The sequence below is a fragment of the Pseudozyma hubeiensis genome (assembly GCF_000403515.1).
Source record: "Pseudozyma hubeiensis SY62 DNA, scaffold: PHS57, whole genome shotgun sequence".
Classification (NCBI taxonomy): domain Eukaryota; kingdom Fungi; phylum Basidiomycota; class Ustilaginomycetes; order Ustilaginales; family Ustilaginaceae; genus Pseudozyma; species Pseudozyma hubeiensis.
This window is the reverse complement of record NW_012133839.1, coordinates 128,906-156,850: the sequence shown is the minus strand read 5'-3', so window position 1 is coordinate 156,850 and position 27,945 is coordinate 128,906. Positions and strand designations below refer to the sequence as shown.

The 27,945-nt window shown below is 57.2% G+C and overlaps 12 protein-coding genes across 12 annotated transcripts; 6 read left to right on the top strand and 6 right to left on the bottom strand.

Moving 5' to 3' along the window:
- Positions 1 to 426: 426 nt before the first annotated feature.
- Positions 427 to 663, bottom strand: PHSY_005937 (hypothetical protein; the record flags this gene model as incomplete). The annotated part of the gene is made up of 1 exon (XM_012336541.1): positions 427 to 663. One exon carries the CDS (start codon positions 661 to 663, stop codon positions 427 to 429), a length of 237 nt encoding a protein of 78 aa, XP_012191931.1.
- A 424-nt stretch (positions 664 to 1,087) lies between these two features.
- Positions 1,088 to 4,936, top strand: PHSY_005936 (sensor histidine kinase/response regulator; the record flags this gene model as incomplete). Its single annotated transcript, XM_012336540.1, has 1 exon — positions 1,088 to 4,936. One exon carries the CDS (start codon positions 1,088 to 1,090, stop codon positions 4,934 to 4,936), a length of 3,849 nt encoding a protein of 1,282 aa, XP_012191930.1.
- Positions 4,937 to 5,806: 870 nt separating this feature from the next.
- Positions 5,807 to 6,265, top strand: PHSY_005935 (multiprotein-bridging factor; the record flags this gene model as incomplete). Its single annotated transcript, XM_012336539.1, has 1 exon — positions 5,807 to 6,265. One exon carries the CDS (start codon positions 5,807 to 5,809, stop codon positions 6,263 to 6,265), a length of 459 nt encoding a protein of 152 aa, XP_012191929.1.
- Positions 6,266 to 6,598: 333 nt separating this feature from the next.
- PHSY_005934 (likely protein kinase) lies at positions 6,599 to 8,875 on the bottom strand (the record flags this gene model as incomplete). Its single annotated transcript, XM_012336538.1, has 1 exon — positions 6,599 to 8,875. The coding sequence occupies one exon, from the start codon at positions 8,873 to 8,875 to the stop codon at positions 6,599 to 6,601; it is 2,277 nt and encodes a 758-aa protein (XP_012191928.1).
- Positions 8,876 to 10,292: 1,417 nt separating this feature from the next.
- Positions 10,293 to 12,665, top strand: PHSY_005933 (hypothetical protein; the record flags this gene model as incomplete). Its single annotated transcript, XM_012336537.1, has 1 exon — positions 10,293 to 12,665. The coding sequence occupies one exon, from the start codon at positions 10,293 to 10,295 to the stop codon at positions 12,663 to 12,665; it is 2,373 nt and encodes a 790-aa protein (XP_012191927.1).
- Positions 12,666 to 13,064: 399 nt separating this feature from the next.
- PHSY_005932 (hypothetical protein) lies at positions 13,065 to 14,903 on the top strand (the record flags this gene model as incomplete). Its single annotated transcript, XM_012336536.1, has 1 exon — positions 13,065 to 14,903. The coding sequence occupies one exon, from the start codon at positions 13,065 to 13,067 to the stop codon at positions 14,901 to 14,903; it is 1,839 nt and encodes a 612-aa protein (XP_012191926.1).
- Positions 14,904 to 15,117: 214 nt separating this feature from the next.
- On the bottom strand, positions 15,118 to 18,363 carry PHSY_005931 (hypothetical protein; the record flags this gene model as incomplete). The annotated part of the gene is made up of 1 exon (XM_012336535.1): positions 15,118 to 18,363. One exon carries the CDS (start codon positions 18,361 to 18,363, stop codon positions 15,118 to 15,120), a length of 3,246 nt encoding a protein of 1,081 aa, XP_012191925.1.
- A 229-nt stretch (positions 18,364 to 18,592) lies between these two features.
- Positions 18,593 to 20,557, top strand: PHSY_005930 (hypothetical protein; the record flags this gene model as incomplete). The annotated part of the gene is made up of 1 exon (XM_012336534.1): positions 18,593 to 20,557. The coding sequence occupies one exon, from the start codon at positions 18,593 to 18,595 to the stop codon at positions 20,555 to 20,557; it is 1,965 nt and encodes a 654-aa protein (XP_012191924.1).
- Positions 20,558 to 20,838: 281 nt separating this feature from the next.
- On the bottom strand, positions 20,839 to 21,861 carry PHSY_005929 (likely ribosome biogenesis regulatory protein; the record flags this gene model as incomplete). Its single annotated transcript, XM_012336533.1, has 1 exon — positions 20,839 to 21,861. The coding sequence occupies one exon, from the start codon at positions 21,859 to 21,861 to the stop codon at positions 20,839 to 20,841; it is 1,023 nt and encodes a 340-aa protein (XP_012191923.1).
- A 436-nt stretch (positions 21,862 to 22,297) lies between these two features.
- PHSY_005928 (glycoside hydrolase) lies at positions 22,298 to 23,386 on the top strand (the record flags this gene model as incomplete). Its single annotated transcript, XM_012336532.1, has 1 exon — positions 22,298 to 23,386. The coding sequence occupies one exon, from the start codon at positions 22,298 to 22,300 to the stop codon at positions 23,384 to 23,386; it is 1,089 nt and encodes a 362-aa protein (XP_012191922.1).
- An 89-nt stretch (positions 23,387 to 23,475) lies between these two features.
- Positions 23,476 to 25,176, bottom strand: PHSY_005927 (hypothetical protein; the record flags this gene model as incomplete). Its single annotated transcript, XM_012336531.1, has 1 exon — positions 23,476 to 25,176. One exon carries the CDS (start codon positions 25,174 to 25,176, stop codon positions 23,476 to 23,478), a length of 1,701 nt encoding a protein of 566 aa, XP_012191921.1.
- A 402-nt stretch (positions 25,177 to 25,578) lies between these two features.
- Positions 25,579 to 27,642, bottom strand: PHSY_005926 (hypothetical protein; the record flags this gene model as incomplete). Its single annotated transcript, XM_012336530.1, has 1 exon — positions 25,579 to 27,642. One exon carries the CDS (start codon positions 27,640 to 27,642, stop codon positions 25,579 to 25,581), a length of 2,064 nt encoding a protein of 687 aa, XP_012191920.1.
- Between the last annotated feature and the right edge of the window lie 303 nt (positions 27,643 to 27,945).

The following is a 27,945-nucleotide window of genomic DNA, read 5'->3' as shown; positions in this document are numbered from 1 at the left end:
GTCGAGCAGTCTCCAACCTTACGTTCTTTCTGCCTCGTCGCGCCGAGAAGCTTGACCCGATGTCCGTGGGCATGTGTGAAATGCGGAGTTGGGCGTCAACGGGAAGAAGAAGAAAAAGAAGAAAAAAAAGTCGCAGGTCCCTCCCGATCCCGGAGTGCATGTGGCATTCGGTTCGACCGGTTGAACGCTTTAATTTAAGTTAAGTTACGAGGAAATGCTCTGGAAACTTGAGGTTGGCTTTTTTTCCCTCTCATCTGATGACGGTGCACTCTCCTGGTCCGTTTTGGACCGTGACTGAGCTCTCTCTCGGCTGCCGTGACGCTAGCCGGGATGGTCGATCCGCCTGTCGTGTTCAGTCTGTGTCACATTTCTACTTGGTTCGGCTGTACGCGCAGCAGTCATCTCTGGGTCCTCCATCTTCACTCGTCACTCGTCCCTCTCACAGATCCCGCTCAGCTTCTCCGCGAGAATTTCGTGAAAACTTCGCTCACTGTCGCGTCGTAGCCAAGCCAAAGCCAAGCCAAGGCCAAAGTCAGTAGAGACAGAGTTGTGGCCTTCCGTTGACTGCAGCCGACTCGGTCGTCGCTCATCGCCGTTGTACACGAAAGGCCGTTCTGCCTGGCCGCCTTCTACATCGCTCGCCGTTCGATTGACGACCACCATCGTTGTTGGAGCATTGACTGCGACCTGCTTCGCCGCTCTCTATTTCACCAAAGGAACGCTCTATCCGACCCGCGCCACCACATTCTTGAACATATCCTGCACTCTCGACCATTTCATTTGGGACACTGCCTCTTTTCGAGTACGGTTGCTGCTGCTTTCCAATCTCTTGATCGCGGATAAGCCTCGTTCCAAAACGGCAATCGGCGTCTTCCGTATACAGCTACCCACGCATTCATCGAGACACGGGACTTCAACGCGACATCCGTTTCGTCTGTAGCAGCGAAGCAACGCTCGTGCATCCAGCTGCCCAACGCATCGACAGCCCCGTCCCTGTGTAAACCATGACCGCCCACTTTTGATCCATGACACCCGTCCAGCTTATCTCCACTTCGCACGCTCTTCGCCGGAACCAGACTCCTCGACGATGACGGCGGCAGCTCCAAGCCCGCTCGGCCAATCTTTGACGAGAAGTGCTTCTTCAGCGACCTCCAGCCTCTCCTCGGGCGCGGCCGCGCGCAAGATCGCCGACAACGCCGTCGAGGCTCCCAGATGCCCTATTGCATGGGGCGCATGGCTCCGCAAATACCAACATGGCAGTTGGAACGAAACGGTCGAGCCTCAGTCGTCCATCGATCCCGAAAACTCCTATCCCGACCACGTCTCCGCCATCACCTCCGATGCCGCTGCCGTTGATTCAGAGTCGGACGAAGCAGCAGCTTCTGCGGCAGCGCCTGCGAATGGCACTTCCGACTCGCCCAGTAGCCCCGGTGTCCTGTCCGAAGTGCGCAACACATCTGCCAAGCTCTCGCAGCCCTTCAAAGTCGCCAATGCGCATCGATACGTCAAAGTCGACCCAGAATCCTTGATGGACTCGCTCGACTTCTACCGCCAAAATGGCTGGCTGGCCGCCCCTCCTCTCCCCCGTCGACAGTATCGACGCGTCGTCGAGGCCCTTCGTCGCCACGGCCTCACAGCCGCGCAGGATCGCGAAGCTCTGCTGATTTACATCAAACATGCCAAGGCTGTCTTCAGATGCGAATACGCCTCCTTCATGGTCGAAAGCACCGACGAAGCCTACATGCTCATTCTCGCTCAAGACGGTGGCGACGCCATGGTACAGATGGTACCCAGAACCGTGACCTTGTGCTCGCACGCCATGCTGTTGCCCGAAGACGAGGTGCTCGTCGTCAACGACACCAAGAAGGACTGGCGTTTCCGTACCTGCCCCTCGACGCTCGCCGGCACAGTCACCAACGCCAGAGGCAAGCCCATGAACTTTTACGCTTCCGCCCCGCTCTTCCTTTCGTACAACCTCTACGGTGTCGAGGGCCGAGTGCAGGTCGGTCGCCTCTGCATTATGGACCCGCAGCCACGCCCAGACTTTAGCGAGGCCGACGCCGATCTCCTCTACTCGATTGGCAAGATGGCTGGCGACGCGCTCGAGAAGGAGTATCAGAGTGGCAAGAATGCCAAAGCCGCCGAGATGCAACAACGCACCAGCTCGCTCATTCGAGCGCTGGAGGACGTCACCTTGAACGCGCAACTGAGACATTTCAACTCGTCTTCCAACTCGACCACCGAATCTGGCGATGGCTTCTCGCGCTACTCGCTCCGTGTCATCGACCGCGCCTGCAAAGAGATGCGAGAATGTCTCGGTGCTGTCGCCGTCGCCGCCTTCGATGTCAGCAACTTTCGCTTCAGGCGTTCAGCCACCAGGAGCGTCTCCCCGCGATCCTCGAGCACTTTCTCAAAGGCCACCCTGCCAGCATGGCAATCCCTTACCGGCAGCAATGACACCTCCGACCCGCTCACTCCACCCGACGAATCGGTCTCGACGCCCACCCGCATTGATCCTGATTCGCCCATGATCTCGCCGAGAGTGAGTCGCAAGCTCTCTTCTAACGGTGCCGGCACGACTTTGCACGCTATCGACCTGCGAGAAGGCTCGCCACCGCCCAGCATGCTTAGTTACTGCGGTCCCGAGAACTGTCGACCCACCATGTCAAACGACTTGGACCGTCTCAAATCCATCTTCGCCATTCCACTCTCCCGCATGGCGTCCGAGACAGAGATGAACATCCGGTGCAAGTTCTACCGTAGACGGACCGATATCATCGTCTCGTCGGACGAGGATGACGATAACGAGGCTCCATCCGACAAGACCCAAGACCCGTGGGCCGACTTGCTGCCTCTCGACACCCAGATAAAATCCTACGCCGTTTGCGCGGGCTACAATCGCGCCAAAGCGCGCCCAAACATCATCTTCTTCCTCATGTTCAGCGATGAGGCCTGCTTCGATCAACAGGAGCGCTACTTTGTCGAAAGCAGCATGCAGATCGCTCTGAGTAGCCTTCTCCGCCAGAAGCTCTCCGAGGTCGATTTTTTCCAGGCCGAATTCCTTCGTCACGTTCAGCACAACCTGCGCACCCCTCTTCATGGGGCTCTGGGTGCCGTCGAGTATCTCAGAGCTGCCATCAGCGATGAAGACGACGAGGGCGCCATCAAGATCGACTTGTCGGCAGACGGCGTCCTCGCCAAGCTGCTCGAGTCCATCTCGCTGTCCGGCCTCACGCTCAACTCCTACATCGACGACCTTCTCAGCTTTCAGAATCTGTCTGGCGTCAAGACGAACGACACGGTTCCTCCCCGACGCGTCGCTGTCGACCTTGTCAAGATTGTGGAGTCCGTCGCCGATGAGGAATGGGAGTTTGCGCAGCGTATCGATCTGCAGGCGCGCCAACTCGAGGCCGACGTGGGCAAGGTACCCGACGGCCCGCTCTATGGAATGGAGCTCATCATCAAGGCGACGCCCGAGATGCGCGACTGCGAATGGCTTGTTGATGTGAAATCACTCCAAGACGTGGTGCGCAGGGTCGTCTCGAACGCGATTCGCTATACCAAGCAGGGCTACGTCGAGATCTCGATGCGTCTTGCGGCTCCTGATGCTCTGGACGACATTGATGTCGAGTTGGCGGACGACTACGCTGCTATCGAGATCGAGGTCGCCGACACGGGTGTGGGTATGACCAAAGAGTTTTGCAGCAGTCAGCTCACGCGACCCTTCAGTAAGGGAGACTCGTTCCGCGACGGCATCGGCCTCGGCATGACGATTGTCTCGTCGACGCTACAAAAGTACGGTGGAAAGCTCTCGGTGGCCTCCGAAGTCGGTTTGGGCACGCGCGTCACCATGTGCATGCCGCTCCAGCGAGGTCGCGTGCAACACGACCGCAATGGATCGATCCCGAGCGCGTCCGGATCGAAATTCGCCGTCTCGAAACTGGCGTACCACGGACTCGAGACGCGCGGATTGCGCCGCCTAGCCAATGCCATGTGCGAGCACTTCGCATGGACGGGTGGTATCGAGCTCACGCGCGACCTCGGCGAGGCCGACTGCATTGTGTTGCCCGAACGTGCAGCTGCATTGCTGGGCGAGGGAGGCGATCCTCTTTTGGTGCAGGTCAAGCCGACCGCTCGGTTTGTCACCATCAGCTCGTCGCACATTGTCGTTGAAAAGGGCCTCGAAAAGCTGGATGGACGGCCGGTGATGCCTCTGGCCATGCCTCATGGACCCAGTGCGATGCGACTCGTGGAGACGTTCTTGTCGGAGCAAGAGCCTCCGATGATCCGCACTGCCAATTCTTTGCGCACCAACAGCCAGCACCGCGTTAGCGTCACTGAGCTTGGCATCCCAGCCGGCCTGCGTCGCGTGTCGGGACATCGTAAATCCGACTCTGTCACCTTGCTGCCCGGTGCAGATGCCAGCGATCCGAGCGACGCTGCTGCTGTCGAGTCATCCAAAGAGCCAACGTCAGCCAAGACAATACTCGCGCCGATCGACACTAGCCCGGCCGTTCTTCGACAGGACGAGTTTCGCGTGCTAGTGGTGGAAGACAATCCGATCAACATGCGTCTGCTCACCACGCTGTGCAAGCGGCTCGACATTCGGTACGAGGAAGCGCAGGATGGCGCCGAGGCAGTGGCCAAATTCATATCGTTCCGTCCCTCGGTTGTCCTGCTAGACATCTCGTTGCCGATCCAGGATGGATTCGAGGCGTGCACGCAGATGCGTGCGCACAATCATCCGTCGTTTATCGTTGCGGTCACCGCGCTCAGTTCGGAAGAGGACAAGACTCGCGGTATCGAAACGTGTGGGATGAACGCTTGGATGACCAAGCCTGTCTCGCCGAGGCGGCTGAAGAGCGATTTGGAGGGGTGGAGGACCGAGTTCGAGGCGGCCAAGTCGATCCAGAGCGGTGTCAACGGGCAAGCTTGACATGCTCGCCGTCGGTCGACCTCGGTATTCTGGTTTTCTCATTCAAGGCAACGCACGTTCGGCGCCTTGGAACTTCTCATCAATGTTTGGACGTTCAAAGTTCTTCCTGGATCTGATCTTTACTTCCGCTGCCATATACACGCGGCCCCTCATTCTGTTCCTTCGATCTACGCACATGTGCTGGATCTCGCTATCAACTTTCTGTCATACCCTATCTTACATTCATCTTGCTAGAAAAGGTCTCATTTGGTCACCGGCTTATCTCTCTCGCTCTTTTGTTACTTTTTGGGAAACCTGGATTCATAATCTATCTTTCTACGTGGTTTGAAACGATGTGACGTGTGCAGGTGTATGTGAATCGTTGGATTGATACAGGGCCGGTTTGGTTGAGCATGACGGTTGTTGATGATGGCAGTGAAGGATCGGTTGGAGAGTGATGTTACATCGGCGAGTTTTCTGCGGTTGAAAAATTCTGGTGGATAAGACCGATTCCACGTCCTTCGTTGTTATTCCGCTGACATAAGCAGAAGTTAGGCTATCTGAGTGGAGGAGAAAAGGCGTCAGGCGTCTGATGACTTCACCGAGAGCAGGGCTTGGTGGTCTGTGTGTGTGAGCTCGTCAGAAAGATCACACGACGAGGCTGGCAGAACTGAGCGTCGGTCTGTGGTCGACGAGGGGGCAATCTTCTCATTGCTGTTCTTGTTGCTTGTCCACCGTCACACTTTCCTACTTTGCAAGTCTCGAAGTGATTCCCGTACACTCAGATCAAATCATCTCTGTTACCCTTCCACCAACGCAAAAGGACGCTACCAATCCTAACCCTCCAACGCATATACTCGGAGTACCACCTTCTCCTTTTTTTTCACAAACATGTCGAACACGGACTGGGATAGCAAAACGGTCATTGGACGAGGAGTTCGACCCAGCGGCGGTGCACCTTCCTCCTCGGGACCTACCGCCTACGAACGAGCCAAACAAGTCGGCGCCATCACCGAGAACGACAGAAAAGTCACCGCTGGAACCAACAAGGGTCACGTCGGAACCGACCACCAACGCATCGCCAAGCTCGATCGCGACAACGAAGTCGCCCCCCCACCCAAAGTCGCCCCCACCGTCGGCAAAACCATCGGCCAGAAACGACAGGAGAAAGGTCTGACCCAAAAGGACCTGGCGACAAAGATCAACGAAAAGCCACAGGTGGTCCAGGAGTACGAGAGTGGAAAGGCCGTACCTAACCCCCAGATCTTGGCCAAGCTGGAGAGAGCTCTGGGTGTCAAATTGAGAGGAAAGGATATCGGTAGCCCGCTGGGTGGGCCTAAGAAGAAGTAGATCGGGAAGAATGGTGAATGCACATAGATGTGTGGGTGAGAGGGTGCAGAAAGTAACAGGAGCTTAGGGTGGCTATCGCGAGAAGCACAGTGGTCTTGCATCTACAGCAAGGACACGTACAGACACCTACGTCCCCGCACACGACGACCTCAGTCCCCCATCTTTCACTTCCGCATCTCGTTCTGCTGTAAAAAAAACCTTCTTTCTACTCGCACTTAATCCGCATCTGTCTCAAACGCACAGTTTCTCGCACACGTCTGATTTGCAAATTTGCTTCCATTGCTGTCGTCCCAATCACGCCGGAAGAAGACACCACAGCTGATCATAGCTCCGTCAAACAGTCTGATGCTGCTTGGCAGCCTCGGGCATGTCTTCGTCCGAATCGTGTTTCTCCTGTGCTTCCCCTTGGATCACACTCTTATCTGAATCCTTGAAATACGGATTATCGTCTTTCTTCCCCTCCTCGTCTGCTACTTCCGGCGACTCGCCGCACTGCATATATACCTCGGCCGCACCTGGCGGCGTCTTGATCTTCTCATGCCGCGGGCTTTCACACGTCGGCTGATCCGGCAACAGCTTGGGCTTGGGTTTCGACTCCTTTTTCCCCAATGACGCCGCACGTTCCTGCAGTGTCTTTGCCCGTCGAGGCTGCGAATTGTCGTCCTGGTCGTCGTCATCAGCATCCGGCTCGTTGTGCGTGTCGGGCTGAATGGAGTGCTCGGGCGACTCGTACTTACGACCGGCGCTGCCTGACAGTGCATCGGACGAGTGATGCTGCTTCCCCTGTTCGAGCATCATGTCAGACAGATGCGAGGCGATGGCGTCGTCAGGTTTGGAAGTGTCGGTCGTGTAGTCGGTCGATCGGTCGCCTGTGCTCCGCGTGCTGGTGTTGACGCTCGATGAGGGCTGTGACGACGAGCCGGTGTCCATCTTCGACTCGCCAAACGGCGCGTCGCCTTCGGATGCGGGCGAATGGAACATCTCGGGTGACGCGCTGCGGGGTGAATCCATGGTGATGATGGGTGGACTTCTGCTGCGTTGATCTGCTTCGAGTCTGTGCAGCGTCGAGATGGGACCGGAGCGATCGCGCTGCAACGGACCATTGGAGTTGGGCTCCTCGGGCGGTAGCTCGAACGTGTGCATCTGAGGAGATTCAAACATGGACGCGGCAGCTTTCTCAAGACCACGCACCTTGTCGTCGCTGTCTTGCGACTTGCCTGTCTCGGAATCAGCCATGACCGTATCTTGTGATGCCGGTGTCGGAGTCTCCTCCTTGATCGTCTCGACATCACTGGCCAAGCTCTTGGTGGCGGCATCGCCGCTTCCGGAGGCGCTGTCCCTTGCGTCGGATCCGTCCTTGTCGTTGGAACTCGAGGTGGACCCAGGGAACCAGCTTCGGTCGTTGCTGTTGCTGTCGCCCGAGGAAGATCGCATGGTCTCTTGCCGAGCTCGATGCATGGATCCGCCCTTTTTGAATCGAGAGACGGCGCGCGCAAAAGTGAAGATGTTGGTGATCTTGCAAATGGCGCAGTCGAGGTCCTCGTCGGTAATCTCCGAGACCATGGCCTCGAGGTTGTCTTCCTTGGATAGCAGGATGCCATCCTCGACAGCGAGCGTCCAAGGATGCTCACGCATCTGTGGCACCGTGATGCGCTTTGCGGGATCCTTGATGAACATTTTTTGGAGCAGATCTTTGAGGTCATCCGAGAGGTGATCCGGATATTCGGGCTCGTCGTTCTTGATGGCTTCATACATGGCGTAGAAATTGTCCTTGTTGAAAGGCAGGTGGCCCACGACCATGCAGTAGAGCGTGACGCCGAACGACCAGACGTCGTCGGACTTGCCGTGGTACTCTGCGTGACCGGCGGTGCAGAGCTCGGGGCTCATGAAAGCGGGACTGCCGGCCGACTTTTGCATCGTGTCGTCGCCTGGCTTGAGAAACATCTCCGAAACGCCAAAGTCGACAATCTTGCACGTCTTGCGGTTGTCGGTGAGCAGGATGTTGTCGGGCTTGATGTCGCGATGGACGATCTCGTTCTCGTGGAGATACTCGATGCCCATGAGGATCTGGACAAAGTAGAGCCGCGCAACGTCTTCGGGTAGCGGTTTGGTGTTGACGTTGGGCTTTACATCGATGACTGTACCATCGGGACAGTACTCAAAGACCATGTAGAGGTTGTCTTTGGTGGGATCGTCGAGCACCTCGAACAGCTGGACAACGTTCGGATGGTGGAGCTTCTTGAGAATGGCGATCTCGTGGCGGATGAGGGTGAGCGGATCCTTGGCCTCGTCCTGCTCATCCTGCTTCGGATTGGGCCCTCCTTTGGTGGGATCGCTACGGTTGCCAGGACGCTGCATACCTCGGCCGCGGGCTGGTTTGCGCAGATGCTCTGCACGGTGTGTCTTGCGCAGACGAGTCTTGCCGAACTCTTTGACGGCAAAAGCGACGTCAGGCTGTTCGGTGAGCACGGCCTTGCGAACAGTACCATATGCGCCACGTCCAATGGTATCGGTGATGGAGTATTGGTTGATGACGGTGGTGCCATCTTCGAGATCTTTGCTCTTTGCATCGAGCGTTTCGCGATAGTCCTGGGTGGATGATCGCGTCATGGACCTCGATGGTGTTCTGTCGCTCTGTGCACCCGGTACGGCGAGAGACGGCGATCCGTGGGAGTGAGAGTGGTGACGGCCATGCAGGTGAGCGTGATGATGTGCGTGTGAATGCGACTGTGATGAAGCGTCTGAGGAAGGCGAGAGAGTGTCTTTACGCGGCGGTGTGGATTCGCTCGGACCAGCCGATGGCTGACGGATGTTCCGAGAGGCTGACGCTTTGGCCTTGAGCTTCTGCTCCATAAACGAAGGCAGTTGGTCGTCGGCCTCGGGTGAGCCGGAGAAGATGTCAGACATCCTCGTGATTTGTATCTCACCGATATGATTGTGGTGATACGGGCTGGTTGGATGTAGGGCTTCGGTGTTGCTGCCGAGATCTATGGCTGCACCAGTGTGATGGACGAAAAGGTTGAGATGATCCGTGCCGCTCTGATCCGGTGAAAGAGTGTTGTATCAAGATCGATTTGGTATTGGTATTTGGCGGACTTGGTCGGGTGATCACAGCTGAACTGATCGGTCCGGGTAGATGGCGGTGCAAGGTGACTTTGCGCATGCACACCTGGCAACGACGACAAGCCTGCAGCACGACCCTGTGCCGATTGGAGTGCGTGCGTCGGAGTTGGTGATGATGTTTGCTCCGTTTCGGAAGCTGCAGCCTAGTTACGTGTCGATAGCTAGTCACTAGTTGCTGCAGCGGTCCAAGCGCTGGCTGCAGTTATTGATCTTATAAATGAGAATAAATTCAGCCGCGTCGAAGCGCACAAACGAGTCTAAAACGTTCATGCAAGAGCCGCGATCCTGCCGCCAGCTGACCACGTGAATCGCCGTTCTTCCTTCCTGGCGTGGCTGTCGGCATATATCTAGAACAGCCATTTGCGAAATGAGCCGTGCAAGGCATCGGCACGAGACCCCAGCCACGAAAATCGGGAATGACTGGGGATGCTCAAAATGTACCGACTCTAATCTTTCTGGCTTGTCTACGTCTACAGTGGGTCTACTTATTGTATGCCGACCATGAGGTGGTAGCTTGCGTATCCCAAATCAAATTGCGGCAGCTGAGTTCGAGACTACAGGACAGAGCTGACCCGGTCTTGCGGGCGTCGGACGAGCCGCGCGTGGTTTGGATTTCGGCTTTGCATTTTTCGATTTCTCCACCTCATATTCTGGCTCAGCCTAGCTCTGCCCAGATCACTTCACCCTGCCGTCCTGCCACCATCCGGGCACATGAGCTAGCCTTCCACATCGGTCCTGGTAAGCGCTCAAACTGCTCGCTCTATCTATGTCTGGCAAGACCTGACGGACCATCTCAAGCAGTCTCACGATGGCGGTTAGGAAACCGCTGCATAATCCTACGTAGAGCGCAGCAACCACCTGGATACGCACGCACAGCAGCGTGATCTTTCCCGGAGTGCTACCGATGGACCCCCGCCTAGCTGACGAGACCATCCTGCGCATCTTCAGCTTGCTAGATGCGCCGGACCTCGCTCGACTGCAGCTGGTCAGCAAGCAAGTTCGTACCTTGGCAAAGGACCGTCACCTCTGGAAGCGTCTGTTCTACTGCACCTTCGTTCGCCCACAGTATGGCGGTTCGAGGAAGCATGCCACCTCCTCTACCCTTCCCGCTCTGCGAGAGCTCAGGTCGCTGCTCCTGCACCAGAATCTTCTGACTGGCAAGCACGTTGCCGGCGACGGCAACAAACAGATACATCGCCTGCCCAGTCGCTACTACCGCTCATCCTCGAACCTGGCCTCGGGGACCGTGCCGGAGGGCGCTGAAGCTAACGCCGACGAAGCTTTGTCCGCCCTTCTCCTGGATGGGCTAGCGTCCAGCGAAACCTCGAAAAATCACCTGCTCGACTGGGAGCAGATCTTCCGCGTCTCGACCAACTGGCAGCGAGGCAATTTTGCCGTCTCGGTGCTCAGCACCATTTCACCACCCGTCGCTCGCCAAACAGAGAAGCTTCACCCACCTTCGTCTACGGACACCATTGTCAGAGTGTCGGATCGCTTCATCTTCACCGCAGCCTCTGGCGATCGTGGCCATATCCCAACAAATCCGAGCGTTTCCGTATATCGTTCGGAGCCTGACTCAGCTTCTCTCGATCAGCACGATGGCGGAGCCGGTCAGGTGCCTAGCGACCTGCACAAACGGAGTCCGGATTTGCGGTTCACGTCAGCTGGCATGCAGGACTTGCTCGACTCCAACAACTGTGGAAACACACTTGCTCAGATTCGCGTCACTGAGATCGCTGTTGACAACGCCTCCAGCGAGAATCGTTCGCCTGTCGAACCCTCAAGACATCGAAAACGCAGATGGGAAGCCTGCGATCGTCTGCACTCAGAGAAGCTTGCGAGGGTTCTTGTGGCGTACACGACAGGCCACATCAGTCTCTTCTCTCTGAAAGCAGTGAATGGCTCCGTCATCGCCACCGAAGATATCTTCTGTAGGCCAGCCTTTCTCGCTATCGGCGACTGTATCACCATGGCGGCACTGGACAGCCCTGCTGTCGTGCTGTGCTCGTCCAAGTTCGATGTTGCGTTCTATCAAATCGCCCAAGCTTCCTCGACCACACGGCTCGATCTTGTCCACCGTCTGTCGAGCTATCGATGCTCGTGGCCGGCTTCCCTGCGCCTCAAGAAGCTGCCTTACCACCATGTGTCCAAACGCTTGAAACGTTCTTCTTCACTCTCCTCGACCGAGCGTCACGGAACGGATGATCGTCTTGAGGAGGTCGCATTCAGGGTCACCTTGGCGTACTCGACACCTTGTTACCCTTCTTCCTGGAGTGTTTCGGTGCAAGAGGTCGTGCTGCGGCTACGACTCGATGCAACGTCGACGTCTGCAGTTCAAGTCACGAGCCGGCATGCGACAGCCAAGCATCCTTTCAGACCGACTCCCATCGATCCCAGAGGCCGACTGATGCTCGGAGGAAACTTCATGCCATCCTCACATGCCCCCCGAGACGCGTCGGGACAGCGCAAAGCTTTTCATTCATCGCTCGGACCGGCATCCAGCAGATCTACCAGTCTGACTTATGACGATCCCTTCGTCGTCCTCGGGGCTAGCGACAATCTGGTCGAAGTTTACGAGCTTGTCGGTGCCACGACTTTTGTCCGAACAGACACCGAGGAGCGGCAAGCACACACATCCACGTCTCGCTCGGCGACGGCCACACCCGCTTCACATCGACAGGGTCTGCGACTTGTGCATCGTCGCAGCTTGCACGGTCACACGGGCAGCGTGCACAGTGTCGCGCTGGAGGACGGTCGATGCGTCAGCGGCGGAGCAGACGGCAGTGTCATGGTCTGGAGCCTTGGCGAACGGTCGAGTGAGACCGAGTCGATTGCCAGTGCAATGCGCCGAGCTCGAGCCACTGCGCTTGGGGCTGAGCGCAGAGAGCAGTCGAAACACACTTCAGCGAGGTCGACCAGCTCCACTTTGCTGGAAGAAGACGGCGAAGAAGCTGCGATACACATGAGCCACGTCCTCACTCTTCGATCTCCGACGATCTCCCAGGAGTCAGAGGTCTGGAGCCTTGACGACGACGTTGCGTGCCAGAGTACACCTACCAATGCGCGGCGTTTTGGTCCCTCACTCGGCCAACTCGTTGGCAGCCGCCTTTTCGATCGCCAAGCTCGAGGCGTCATCCGATGGGTCTCGACCGCATTTGACAAGATCGTCAGCATCGTCGCCTATACGGAGGCAACATCGAATTCAGCAAACGCTGGGATCATTCCCATTGATGGACAACAGCCTCGAGAAAGGGTGCAGCTGTGGAGCTTCAGATGAGTCTCCTGTTCAATCTCTACACCCATGCCTGGAAGACGCATTGTACTTGTCTTTGCTCTGATCATATCCTATATACCATCACCTTCGATCTCGTCTACATCTTACTTCGCTGTATTTTGACGCGATGATGTGCCTCAAAAGCAATCGCTTGCTTCTGTCGACATAGTTATGCAGGTTTCGACCGAGGGCAATTGTTAGATCTGTTTGTGCATCGCGGGAATCGGAAAACCAAATTGCTCCACTCTGAGCCAAATTTTTCGAAGGTTCGCGCAAATTGAAAGTTAAACAGCCTCCTCAGCCTGTTCCTTCCTCTTCGTCCTCCCATCAACGACACTCGGTACCCTCTATTGCGCTTGACGATCCCGCACAGTTCTCGTTCAGCTTTGAGGCCTGCCCACCATGGACATCTTTCGAACGCTGGCGGGCGGAGGTGCTCACTTCGACAAGAAACGTTTCCAAAATGACCTCAAGATCTTTGGTGGCGCTGCTGATGAGCAGGCTTCTACCTCGACATCCGGCAGCGCAGCTTCTGTCGGCAAGACGGGTACGAGCAAGCGGAAGCGTACAGCTGCTGATCTGGGGACGAATGGAGAGAAAAGCGGCTCAGCGAATGGTGCTAAGCTGATCGTGCCGGATGGGTTGGACTTTTTCGGATCGGCGGCCAAGACGAAATCGACCACTTCGGCTGTCGAGCGAGAGGATAGGCAGAGCAAGAAGGATGGAAAGCGCAAAGCCGATGAGGAATCCGACGCTGAAAGCGGTATCGACTCAAATGATGAACGCGATGAAATTTCAGATGCAGCACCGGTCACAAAGGCGACGTTGAGCACCTTTCTCAAGCAGAACAAGATCAAACTCAAAGGCACAGATGTTCCCCTCCCGATGGCATCCTGGTCCGAGCTCGAGACACGCTTCCACGTCCAGCCATGGCTACGCACCAACCTCGACAAGTGGGGATGGGGCGTGCCCACCGCAATCCAGAAAGGTGCCATGCCTGTCCTCCTCGCAAACCGAGATCTCCTCGCCGGCGCACCTACAGGATCCGGTAAAACGCTCGCCTTCCTCCTTCCCCTCATCCATCATCTCCGTGCACCTTCGAAGAAGGAAAACTTCCGAGCCGTCATCGTCTCTCCCACGCGAGAGCTCGCCCAACAGATCTACGATCAACTCCGACGTCTCTCTGAAGGACGAAATTTCCGCATCTGCGTTCTCACCAAAACGTCCGATGCCACCGCCATCTCGAAGGCATCCTCGTCCGACGCTAGCAAACGCAAGAAGTACGACGTGCTCATCACCACTCCACTGCGACTCGTTCACGCCATCGAAAAGGAGGAGGTGGATCTCAGCCACGTACGACACTTGGTGCTCGATGAAGCGGATCGATTGTTGGAAGATGGATTCCTGCAACAGACGGATTCCATCCTCGCCGCGTGTTCCCATCCTCATCTTCGCAAAGCTCTGTTCTCTGCCACCCTTCCTGCCGGTGTCGAAGAGATGGCAAAGACATTTATGATCGACGAGTGTCGCGTCATCATCGGCAACAAAGATTCCGCGACCGAAAGCGTCTCTCAGGAACTCCAATTCGTCGGTTCCGAAGACGGAAAACTCCACGCCCTGCGATCTTTGATCCAGGAAGGAGGACTCAAACCACCCGTGCTGCTGTTCGTACAGTCGATCGAACGAGCAAAGGATCTGTTCCACGAGTTGGTGTACGATGGGTTGCACGTGGATGTCATCCATTCCGAACGACCCAAGCTGCAAAGAGAAGGTGTCATCAGCGCCTTTAAGAGGGGCGATGTATGGGTGTTGATCTGTACGGAACTGATGGCCAGAGGTATTGATTTCAAGGGAGTCCAGTTGGTGATCAACTACGATTTCCCTCAATCCGTCCAGAGCTACATTCACAGGATCGGCAGAACGGGTAGGGCAGGCAGGAAGGGTAGGGCCATCACTTACTTTACGAAGGAAGACGCGGGTCATTTGAAGACCGTGGTCAATGTCATGAGGCAGAGCGGATGCGAGGTGCCAGAGTGGATGGTCGGGTTGAAGGGCCCGGGGAAGAAGGAGAGGAAGAAGCTGAAGGCGAGGGCTCCTGAGAGGAAGGGGATTAGGACGAGCGCGGCGAGCAGTGTAGGGAGGAGGGAGGCGAACAGGAGGAAGGAGATGGTCGCTGCTAGTAAGCGAAGGAAGGTGGAGGGGACGGGGGAGGGAACTCCGAAGGGAAAAGGAGGGGAATGATGGCGTGTAGACGCGATATCGTTCTAAGGAGGGAGTCGGCAGTCATGATTGTCATCTACATTATTCACACAGCAAAGCACATTCGCCTGCACAAGCACGAGAGTTCTGTTTTGCAACATTTGTATCGATCACCGGCGTGACTTGCGTGACTGTTGAGAACGGGTCGCCCGGCACGTAGCTTTCAGCCTGTCTGTGTCTCGCCATCACAGATCGATCAATAGTCGTCGCTGTCTTCATCATCGTCCTCGCTATCCATCCCCACCCCACCTTCCCCGCCATCCGCGACCCCATCCTGCTGCTGCACAATCACCTGCACCGTCCTCCTCACCACCTCGGCCCCTTCTTTCACCACCTCCAGCAGCGGTTGCATCTTCTCCCTCAACCCCTTCTCCTCGCCCAGCACCAACTTTCTCTGCGACCTCTCGTCCAACTTTGTGTTCAAAAACAGCAGCAACCCTTTGACCAGATCCGGGCTTCCGCCGATCAGATTACCCTGGACGAGTTTGGCGAGCTTTTCGTGCTTGAGCGCTGCTGTGACGGTCGGAAGGTGTAGCGTCTTGGCGGCTGATTTCGACTGGATGGAGAGGACGAGGTGGATGAGCAGCAGACCCAAGAACTGCGCTGGGACGGGGTGAAGCGCTGTGAAATCGATCGTTTTGAGCGACTGCAAGGACAGACATTCCTTCGAGATCCACCATGCGTACGCCCGAGCCATGTTCCCAATCCTTCTCGGATCCACTTTTTTCGCGCCACTCTGATCCTCGCTCTCGAAGAGCGCAGCGGAGAACTTTTCACCGCCCACCTGCTTCTGACCTATCTCGCGGAGGAAGTCCCAGAGACAGTACTGGAGCGTGATGCGCATGCCGTGGTGGTTGCGACAGATCTCCTGACCGATGAGCGTGTAGTACGGGTTGTAGGTGGATTCGGAGCCGAGGCAGTGGATGAGGACGCGGATGATCTCGCGACGCTGGGTGTCGTTGAGTTTGAGCAGCAGCAGATTCTCGGCAGCTTGGCGGAAGTCGGCCGAAGTGAGGAGGGTGATGAAGACGAGACGGCGGGTGTCGGTGTTCATCCCCTGTGCACGGGCGAGGGAGAGCAGCTCGGTGTGGTGCGGGTCTTCGGGTGGAGTTTGCGCAGAAGCGGAGGATTGCAGCGTGGAAGCACGTGCGTTCATGGGCAGCAACTTTGTCAGACCTTGCGCATCCGTCTGATCGCTCTGGCCCGTCCACGCCGCACCCACCAACCACCACTTGCCCTTCCGATCCGCATCCTGCAGATCCTTCAACCCGATCCTCAACGCTTCGTGCGCCTTGACAGTGCGCTTCCTGCCCAACCCTCCCAAGAACTTTTTCATCCTCGTCAAAAGTTGCCCCGCCGCACTGTTCGCATTCGAAGCATCGTTACCACCCGCCTTACCACCGCTGGTCGACTTCTTGTCCAGATCTGTCATCCGTTCGAGCATGAACTTGGTTCGAGTGGAGGTGGCGGTAGATGAGGAGGAGGCGACGCGGGATTGGGTGAGAGAGATGATGGACTTGAGCGAGGTGGGGTCGTCGGATCGAAGTTGGAAGCCACACGATCGGATGGTTTTCAGCAGCAACTCGATATCCACCTCAGTGACGCCAGCCTTGTCCATGGCGGTGGTGGTGGTGGGTTGTTGGCCGAGGAACATTCGAATGAGGTCGTAGATGAGGGGACAAGCCACCACGTGCAAGTTGTACAGCTCGCAGGCCAGAACCGTCAAGTTCAGACACTCTTTTCCCTTCTCCTCACCCTCCTCTTCCCCTCCTCCCCCCGCCCCGCGTTCGTTCAACGCAGTGTAGTGCTTCGTCAGCTCCTCCACGAGACGCTGCACGAAGAAGGCAGCGAACTCGACACCGACCACCTTGTGAAGCGCAGCCACGAGCGCAGCGTGGAGAATGACGAAGGTGTCGACGAGGTTGGAGCGCGAAGTGACGGTGTCGAGGATGAGCTGGGTGATGGTGGAGGTGACGTGTGCGCGAGGGTGGGTTCGGTAGAGGGCTTCGTAGTCGGTGAGGATGGTTTCGATGTTGGCGTCGCCGAGACGGTTGAGGAGGCCTTGAGCTTGGCGGCGCAGCTTTTGGGAGGCGATGGGGTCCATTTCGAGGTCGGTGGTGAGTGGAGCGGAGGCAGACGTATGGGTGGGAGCGGAAGAGGATTCGGCTGCGAGTTTGGCTCGGAGTGCTGGTGGGATGTACTTTGAGGTGGTGGCGGTGGTAGTCGCAGTAGGAGCAGCAGCTGCTGAGGTTGAAGATGTCGATGCAGCTCCATCGATGAGAGCGCGAGCCTCTTCGGCCTCTGAACCGTCGTCGCTTTCGGAGAGCTCCTCTTCGTCATCGTCATCGCCTTGCTGCTCTTCTTCGTCCGTCGTTGCCATAGCGGCATCCCAATTGCTGAAATCGTTTTCGTCATTCGAATCGAATTCGTACATTCCATCCACCCCTTCCATATCACCATCGCTTTCCACATCCTCACTTGCACTCTCCGCTTCGCTCTCGCTCTGGCTCCCTTCAGACTCCTCCGACTCGTCCTCATCCTCCTCGCTCGCAGTCACTTCCTCCAGCCCAGAATCATCGCTTTCCTCTTCATCCTCGTCTTCGCTATCACTCTCATCATACATCCCGACCTGGAACTTGTCCAGGTCGTCCAGAAAGTCGTCCAAATCATCCCTGACCACATCTTGCCCCTTCCTGCTGTTACCGAGACTGTATTCGAGCCAGCGAATCTCGTCCTCCTCATCCTTCTCCTGCTGACTCATGTTCCTTCTGCTCTTCTTTTTGCCACCAGCGTGCATGTCGGTGGACCGGGATCGAGACGATGACGAGGGACCTGCCTCCGCTCGTGCTAGCATCTTTTCGAGGGCTGTCGGCTTCTCTGAGGTGGCCTTCTTTCGGGAGGGTCTGATGAGTTCGAGCTCGCCGGTGAAGGGGTTGAGTCGAGTCTTGGGTTCGATGGGTTCGGATTCGTCTGCTGCTTTAGATGAGGTGCTCTTGGGTTTCTTGATTACTTTGAGCGTTTTCTCCGGCTGTTTCTCCAACTTCCTCTTCTGCTGCGGCTTTTCGTCATTCGTCTCTGGCCTGCGTGATGAAGAGGCGTGCGAAGAAGCAGTGTTGCTCGCCTCGACACGACGCTGTTTGTGCTGAGGTGGAGCCGAAGCGGGATGCGAGCGCTGCTGGCGCAACTGCTCCTTATGCTCCTTCTCCTGATTGCGCAGCGACTTGATCGGACCTCTGGTGGCCCCCTTTTGCGCTCCATTCAAGGCGCTCTGCGGTCGACCTATCGCTTTGAGCTGAGGTCTGCTCGAGCCAGTGTGTGGGTTGAATCGCTGAGCGCGATCGTGACGCTTGCGTGCTGAAGGAGCTGCCAGTCCGAGCTCGTCGCGCAGGGCAGCGGGCAGGGTCGTGGTGTTGCGCGACTTTGTGCGTGGATCGAACGGCATCTTTCAAATGTTCTTGACGATGCTTGTGAGGACGAGGTGATGGGAGCAAGGTATGGGAAAGGACAAGAAGAAAAGCTCCCTCCAAAAATCTGAAAGCGTTTCTCAAAATTTAGTCTCAAACTTCGGAAATCGGACCTGAAACTGCACGTCAAAGGATGCTCAGCTTCTTCGGCAACCATTTCTTCCAACGACCAACCATCAGCTTTGCACAGCAAAACACACGCTCGACATGGATGCACTCGCAGGGTACAGCTCAGACGACAGCGATGTTGCAGAGCAATCGGCGCCAAAGCTCGTCAAAACCCGCCGGACGCCGACCAGCACCGAGCCATTGGAGTACGATCCATCCGACGCATTCGGGTTGAGCAGCCTCAAAGCCCAGCAGGCGTCAACTTCACATAACACACCTCAGCCACCAGTCGACCATTCCCCACGCAAGTCCCGTGCTTCAAGGAAGAACAATAGCACCGATGCGGCCGCAACACCATCAGCGTCGACCTCGACCCAAGCTTCCTCATCCGCAGTAGCTCTGGCGCCCAAAGTCATCGACAACTCGTCCGCCGCTGAAGCGCTGCTCATGCGACCCGGCGACACCACCATGCACGTCAACATCCCCTACGCCGACATGACCGCACCCCAGCTCGGTCCACAAAACCCGTTCGCCCCACACACCCTCGGAGCACAGCAGAACACAGTCACCGGTCACGTCGAGTCCACCGCCGTCTCGGACTTTGACTTCCGAAACCAGCAACGCACCTTCCACATATACGGGTATGCGAGAGACCCCTCGCTGGCTGGATCATCGCAGTACGTTGGTGATCAGAGGGCAGCAGCGATGATGGGAGGCGCGAGCGCGGCGGACGTTCGTGCCGCTAAGGGTGCGGTGTATCGTGGTGCTGGTGCGGAGAAGGCGAGGAAGAAGAAACGGGATGGGACGGTTGGGGATCCGGGTGTGGTGGATGGAGAGGGGGCGTACGTCGGTCCGTGGGCGAAGTGGAAAGGAGACGAGAATGTGGCTGTGCAGTTGTTGGGAGAGGATTCGAGCGTTGGTCCGACGCAACAAGAGTTGAAAGCTGCGCAGGCCAAGGCGGATGCACGGGAGAAGGACAAGCTTCGCGCTGAACAAGAGAGGAAGAAGGCCGAGGAGGAAGAACCCGAAAAAGTGACGGAGAAGAGCATCTTCCACGGCAAGAGCATGTACGACTACCAGGGGCGCACCTACATGCACGTGCCCACCGACGTCGACGTCAACCTGTCGAGCGAGCCGGGCGAGCAGCAGTGTTTCCTGCCCAAAACGTGCATCCACACCTTCCGTGGGCACACCAAGGGAATCTCCACCGTCAAGCTCCTACCGGGTTCCGGGCATCTGCTGCTCTCGGCTTCGCTGGACACGACGGTCAAGCTGTGGGATGTTTACCACGATCGGGCGTGTCTGCGAACCTTTATGGGTCACACGCAAGGTGTACGCGACGTCGCCTTCTCACCCGATGGTCGCCGCTTTTTGTCAACCTCCTACGACCGACACATCAAGCTCTGGGACACGGAGACCGGCGCGTGTCTCTCGACCTTCACCCCCGGTTCCACCGCCAACTGCCTCACCTTTCACCCCTCGCAACCGGACACCTTCCTCGCCGGAATGTCCGACAAGAAGATCCTCCAATACCACATCCCCACCTCCACCATCACCCAAGAATACACTTCGCACCTGGGCTCGATCAACACGCTCACCTTCGTCGACGCCGATCGACGCTTCGTCTCTACCTCGGACGACAAGACGCTGCGGGTGTGGGACTACGATATTCCCGTGGTGGTGAAATACGTGGCGGATCCGGGGATGCATTCCATGCCGAGCGTTTCGCTGTCACCGAGCGGGAAGTGGTTGGTTGCGCAGAGCATGGACAATACGATCCTCGCCTTCGCTGCGGATGGGATGAAGCAGAATCGGAAGAAGGTGTTCAAGGGTCATAATGTGGCTGGGTTCGGTTGTGAGGTTGGGTGGAGCCCGGATGGAAGATTTGTGAGTAGCGGTGATGGGAAGGGCGATGTGTGCTTTTGGGATTGGAAGAGCGCCAGGCTGTTGAAGCGGTTGAGAGGGGCGCATGCGGAGGCGGTGAGCAGCCACGTGTGGTTGACCAGGGAAAGCAGTAAGGTTGTCACGGCGGGCTGGGATGGGCTGATCAAGTTGTGGGATTAGAATAGATGCACAAACAGAGAGAGAATGGGGAAAAAGGACGTTGGAGAAGACAAGTGGTGTGTGAGTGTAGGTGTGTGGTCGTGATTTGTGACGTGGGATTCGGTGAGAGTTGGAGGTCGAGGTGGTCGGGACCGCAAGACGGTGTTGATCTCAGCTTCCTCAGACGGCGCTGCAGCGATTGACACACACACACTGCACACTCGAAGAAGCACGTATGCTTTCTCAGATCAGCCACCACACGGCTAGTATTCGCGAAAACTACACATCCAACAAAACCCCGTTCACTTCCTACCGCCCTTCCTCGCCCCCCTCGCTCCCATACTCGTCACGCCATGCCCGCCCGTCGCAAACTGCACCGCCTTCCTCGCGTTCACCAGCTCCCTATCGCCCTGGCCCTCTGCCAACTTGGCGTTCTTCCTCATCTTTGCGGTACCCAGCTTCTCCAACAGCGCCAGGTTGCTCTCCCTCTCCTTGCCGACGTCCTTTTCGTTGGCATCGAACTTGCGCTTGAGACCCTTCTGCTTGTGTTCTCCCTTGAGCGTCTTGTCGAACTTGCCCATGGAGGCGGTGCTGGCTCTGGAGCGGAGGACGTCTGCTTCGAGTTCGGCTTTGCGCTTCTCGCGGGCTGCGGCGCGGGCGAGCTTGGCGGCGTTGGCGTCTCCGAGACCACCTTTATTCGAGGATGAGGAGGAAGCGGTGGATGCGGCGGCAGCGCGGGCGAGGTTTCCGAGACGTTGCTTTTCGTTCTTGGCCTGTTTGGCGAGACGTTCCTTCTTGGCGGTCTTGGCGGGGTCGAAGTCGGTATTGCCGTTGTTCTTCAACTCGTGAATCCACTGATCCTCAGCATCCTTATTGGCACCCTTGTAGCCCCACCTAGGAACCCACTCCTTGGTAGCTTCGTCGAACACCATCTTGTCCTTCTTTTTGGACTGGATGCCCTTCTGCTTGGCGAACTTCTCCCACTTGGTCATCGGTTTGGGTTTGGGCATGCTCTTCTCACGAGGCAGCTTCGAGGTGAACGCAGGCAGCGTTGCGAGGGGACCGTTTTCGGGATCGCGGGTGATGGGAAGCGCAAAGATCTTGTTGACGAGAGACTGGACTCCATCTCGAGCGCGGGAGAGAAGGTAGGGGGAGGAGGTGGAGGTGAGAGGGTTGGGGTTGATCGAGGTGAGCAGGCCGAGATCGAACTGGTAAGGGGTGGGACCTTGGTCGACCGAGGTGGTTTTGTATTTGGAGGTGGAGGCGGAGGCGAGGGCCGTTCCGTCGAGGGAAGTGGTGGCGTCTGAAACGATGGCAGACGGCATCGTTGCGTGATCCGGGATGAGGTTGCGAGATGCTGTGTGAATGGTGGTGTTGGAAGAACAAGTGAAGAAGGGAGGGAGGGAGAGAGAGAGGCGGCAAAGCAGTACGAAGTCGAGAAATGCCAAACTTTCTCTTTTTTTGGCTGAGAAGAATTTGGCGCGATTTCAACAAAGTAAAAATTTCATCTCGATTGTCACTTTCACCCGATGCCTGCGCTGTCTATCGGGTGGCTAAGCTTGAAATTGTAATTTTAGCCGCCGCCGGTTAAGTTAGTGAGTGCAGCTTGGTTGGACCCTGAATATGCTCGATTGCAGCGTTGCACAGCAAAGTCTTCTCGATCCCGACAACCGACAGCCCCACCCCTTTGTCCAACTCATCACTCGGTCGCACCATGTCTCTCCCTCATCACCACCACCATCGCTCAGCAGTGGCAGCAGGATGACCTCGCTCGTAGTCAACGACATCACCATCGGCTTCTACCCGGACGAAGGTGATGCTGGTGGTCGCAAATCCTACCTCTCCGACCTCAACTCCGCCCTTGCCTCTTCTTCTTCGTCGTCCGGCAACACGCCTCCGTTCGCCATCAATGTAGTCGGATGGTACGCTCAGACCTACCCCCATGAGACCTTTGACGGCTTTCAGCTCATGCCTCTCGTCGACGATCTAAAGCGAGAATTTGATCGATGCGATCGCCGCGCCAATTTGATCTACGAAGCCTCGGTCATGCCCTTCCAGAGCTGGCAGGGCTACACGCCGGACAACGATGTCAAGGCTAAAGAGGTGGCTCAAGTCATGCAGAACATGCTCGACAGGAGCCGTGTCGGCGAGGACGCAAACGCAGAGTTCGCCATCGCCGAGATCAGGTTGAGGTTTGGACACGAGGTCAACTACTACATCAAGTCGGGACTCTACCCTCCCCCTACCAACACCGCCGATCCAGGCTGGGATTACAGGGCCGCATTCGACCAGGTCGCAATCGCTTGTCGCGCTTTACCGCCCCAGTATGCCTCGAGGATCAAGATGTTTTGGTGTCCTAACATCGCCTCTACCTCTTCTGGCGCTGATGCAGAGTACAAGACTTTCCTACCCACGCTCCACCACATCGATTACGTCGGCATCGACTACTACTGCCCCGCTCCGGGATGTCTCGATCCAAGCGATTTTGTGAGAAAGATGAAAAAGGTTCATGATAGGTATGCGTCCGCAGAGAGGCCGTTCATTTTGGGCGAGACGGGTTTGCACTTTGACGTCGAACAGGGCGTCGACCTGCAGCAGGTCAGGCTCAGGTGGTTGGACGTGGTCACCGGAAGAGAGGCCAAGAAGGGTCTCAAGTGGATGACCGGAGTTAGTTGGTTCAACTACGAAAAGGATCGCGACTACCGAGTGGTTGATCTGGATACGGGTGAGAGAAATGCGGCTATCATCGAGTGGCTGCAGCAAAGGGTGTCAGTGGCCAAGAGCAACGTCGATGGTGGTGGAGCGAAGGCAAAGGTCAAGGGTTTCTGGAAGACACTGTTGGCCAAGTGAATGTGAGAGAAAGCGAAAGGCAAATGGCATTCTATTCCGCGTCGTGACTGATTCCTTGCCATGTGTGTGAGAGCGAAACGAAGGATTGTTCAAGTCGACTTGATCCTCTTCTTGTTGTCTGTCCCGAGCGACTCTGCAAAGTGACCCTTGACGGTCCTGACCCCATCGCTCCACTCCTTCCTACCGCCGACCACGACCAATACCACCTCGAGCACCGCCAGCACATGCACCAGCAGCACCCACACCACGCCCACCGACCGGCTCACCACCCACGCTTTGCCGTACTCGTCCACGGCTTCCACCAGCTTGCACGCCAACTGTTTGCTCTTGGGGACCTCCCTCTCGGCGTCCTTGACGTCGAAGGGCAGGTAGACGCCGTCGATGGCTTCGGCAGCGCGGAGGCCGGAGGTGAAGCCGTCTTCGTGGAAGCCGTAGTTGGTCCAGGCGCCGGCGAAGGATGCGCCGCGGGTGCCTTGGAGTGTGCGGAGGTGGGATTGGGCGAGGATGGAGTCGGGGGTGTAGAGCGGGTGGGTGTAGGAGTGACGGCGGAGGACGAGGTCGGGGCGGGGGGTGTAGGGGGAGGATGGGTCGGTGGTCGGGTTGAGTGTGACGAGGACGGGCCCGTAGGTTCTTTCGGGAAGCGACTGCAGCAGGTTCATCCAGTAGGTGAGGGATACTCGATCGACGTCTTCTCCCCCAGCATCCTTGATCTGCTTGCCATCGACACCGATCTCTTTGCTGGAGGAGACGGATTCGGCGAGGAAGTTCCACGCACTCCAAGCCTGCCTCCTCTTGGGCATCAACCTCGTATCCGCATGCAGCACAGCTTGGTTCTCGCTGAACTCGAACCGAGCTAGCGTCTCCATCACCTCTCGACCCAGACTCAACCCCTCCGCCTCGCCTTCGACGAGCATCTTGAGCGTGTCGTCCGCATGGCAGGCGAAGATCACTCGGTCCCAACCGGTATGCTTGACGCCATCGGCCGTCTTGATCGTCCACTTTGCATTCCTCCCATCGATCCACGCTGCCGTGACACAACCCGTCTGTTTTCCCTGGTGCAACCGTTCCTCGGGCAACTTGGAGAGGATGCGATCGACGTACGACTTGGACCCGTTCTTGATGGTCAGCCACTGGGGTCTGTCGAGTATCTGCAGAAGGTGGTGGTTGTGCATGAAGCGCAACAGGGTGAGAGCGGGGAAGGAGGATAACGCTGTATCCGGGGCGGTGGACCAGATGCTAGCCGTCATCGGGATGAGGTAGTTCCGTCGAAAGGAGGAGGAGTATCCTCTTGCGTCCAACCATTCTCCTATCGAGATCTCCGCAGCGTCCGACGGGTTGGAGCGAGATTCCCGCAGGTAGTCGACCGATTGTTGGTTGAACCGTACGATGTCCCACACCATCCTCCAATGACCTGGGTTGAGCAGATTGCTCGTTTGACAAAACAGAGCTTGCGGGGAACCACCAGCCCACTCGAACCCTCCATATCCCTGCAACCACCGTGTGACGCTAAACGACATGTCGCTGTCCAGGATCTCCACCCCAACGAGCTTTACAAACCGCAAGAAGTTCGGATACGTCACCCGGTTGAACACGATGAACCCCATATCCACCGGTGTAGCTTCCGCCGAATCAGGAGACGCCGACTTGGGCGAGGTGAAGGTGACCGTATTGGCATGTCCACCGATCCACGCGGAGGGTTCGAACAGATGCACCTCGTGCGACGAGTACTCGTTCAACGCCCATACCGACGATAAACCCGATACGCCGCCTCCTACTACTGCGATCTTCATCTTTTGTCGACGAAAGGTAAAGAAAGGTACGTCTAGATGGAACGGAGTGAGAGAGAGAGAGGAAGGAACCTTCGCGAGGGGTGGAAGCCCAACGCCGGCTCGTGCACATACATCTACCAGATCCTCGATCTCCACCCTTTTCCACGGTTCCTGCATTGATCATCCCACATAATTACCAATTCTCATGTTCCATTCTCCGCCGCACACAGCCGTGTATGAAATGAAACAGACATCCGTGAAAGGAAAACTGCCAACGCGCTTACTCAATGTTCTGCAGGCCCCTGTTCCGCGGGCATGTCTCTCTACTCCACACCGTTCCTGTCAAACATCAAAAACGCAAATGCTAGAATTCATAGTCGACTGTGACAGATGCTAACGATGTTCAACAACGGCGATGCTCATTCACACATCCCTCTGTCCAGCGATCGCAGGATGCTCCTCGCCCCTCCACAGCTCCGGCACATCCGGACTCGGCTCCTCGTCGTCGACGTTGGCAAAGAGGATCCCCCTGTACCTCCTACTCCACGCCTTGGCCTGTTGCGCACTGAGCAGCCGTTCGTACCTGTACCTGCGTTCTTCCTCTGCATCCCTTTTAGCTGCCTCATCTTCCTCCTGCTCCCCCATCGTCGCTGTCGTTGCTGCTGCATCGCGCTCTTCGGAGCCCACCTTGCTCGCAGAAGAGGACCAGATGCTGGACCATCCGAACAGCGCTCCAAGCAATCGCAGCGGCATGGGTACCGGCATCACCATGGTGTTCATAAACGCAGAGAGCGCTTCCATCGTCGTGGGCTCCATCAGCGAAGAAGAACCGCTTGCTCGACGGGTAGACACCGACCCGCGTTGGAGCAGAGCAGCTTCGGTGAGTCGCAGTCCGCTCGTGTCACCCATCTCTTCGCCTTCGACTGGTTTCGAGTTGGAGAACAGCGGCGATGTCGAGGGATCGAGCGCAATGCTACCTCGTTCCTCGACTTCGGTCTGGTCGTCTGACGAAGACTGCACACGCTCATGTTCGCTCCGGCCATCCAGCATCATCGTGGACGAAGATGATGATGATGACGCCGTCGCTGCCGCTGCTGCATCGCACAGCGGAGCGCAAGCCAGCGGCGCTTCTGCTGCCTCGAAGGCGAAACCTGGCCTTGAAGACGTCCTAGCCGTGTTGTTCTGCGCTCCAGACCGCTGCTGTCGCTCGGCATCTTCCTGCAGAAACGCTTCGAGCACTTCGGGCTCGAGGTCAAACACTTTGCGCAAGATGGTGCCGATCACTCGCGTGGTCTTGGACGGATGCTCTTGAACCATCCTCGATGCCTGTGTCGACGATCGCGGCGTCTCTGCTCCATCAGCGTGGCGATGCCCGTCGGCCTGGTGTCGGTGATGCCCCGTGAGCAGGCGCGACTCGTAATCGATGCTGAGCAACGACTGCGAGGTGTTGCTGCGCTTGCTCGAACGACCGGCTGCCGAGCGTCGGTGTCTGCGCTTGGGTCGGCGAAGCAGATCGCTGTGCTCCAGGTGGGACAACCCGGCACTCTGAGCCAGGTTGCTCACCGCGAGATCGGCGTCGAAAGCCGCATCGGCATCGTGACGTGCCGTGTCTCGCGAGCGGTCGAGGTCGTGACCGTCATTGTCTTCTCGTTCAGAGCCGCTGGTAAAGACAACGGCGAGGTCGTTGCCAAGGCGACGGGATCGTCCCATCTGGCGACTGGAGCGAGCGCTCGAGTAGAGCTGTGTGGAAGCAGAGGGGCTTTCGGGGACGCGCTCCAATGCGTTGCTGCGACCCAGAAGAGACCACGCTTTGCTTCCAAGCATGTGACTGTGGGACTGGGATCGTGCCGCTTCGCTGATTTCATCATCGTCGCTTCCGATGCTCACGTGGCTCAACTTGGAAGGCCGTCTGCGCGATGCTGTGCGAAGCGCTCCTCGTCGGGCGGAGCTTCGACTAGGATGGGAAGAGGCGGCAGCGTCGCTCTCAAAGTCGAAATCGGAACCTGAGCCGAAGCCGAGCTCTTCATCCGCATCGAGCTGTGAGTCGGTGCCGCTGAATACAGACTCTGGAAACACATCTTCGGAGTGACGAGCGTCGGAGAGGCGATCGTCGTCTGCCCCGCTGTGCTGGGGCGCTGCATCGACGGAAGCAGCATCGGTGGAGGAAGGGCTGAGTGGAGAGGCGAGGAATCGGCCGGTTCCATCGTGAAGCGGCGGGAGCGTGAGTGCAAGTGGATCCGAGTCGTCGCTGTGATCTGTCGAGGAGGAGGCGAGTGACGATGGGCGGCGAGTGATGCTGGATGCATGCTGGAGGGTCGGCGATGGCGGCGCCTCACGCGACCTGCCAGGAAAGACGATGCTCCAATCCTGTGGTACCTCGCGATCATGTCGATGCTGTGCCGAAGCGTAGGTGGTGGAGACCGAGTCGGGGACATGGCCCTGACGCTCTCGACGCTGTTGCCGCGGTTGATGATGAACGAAAGCCATTGTCGATGGGTCGGAGAGGATCGCTGGAGGCTTGAGATAGGGTGGCGGTTAGCTATTGATCAAGTCGGTTGCTGAGATGGTCACAAGATGGCGGTATTGACAAGAGAGCTGAATCGTGTCGATGCGATGCAAGGATGCGGAGCAACAGCCGGTGCTGCTCGAAGAGGCTTGAAGTAGCGGAGCAGATGGTTGCTGTATTCAAGTAATCGCCTGTGAGTCCGGATGACAGTGAGTGCGGGTCGTCAGGTCAACCGATTCTCGCGGTCGCCAGAGTGAGAAATCGAGATGGTGGATGCTCTGATA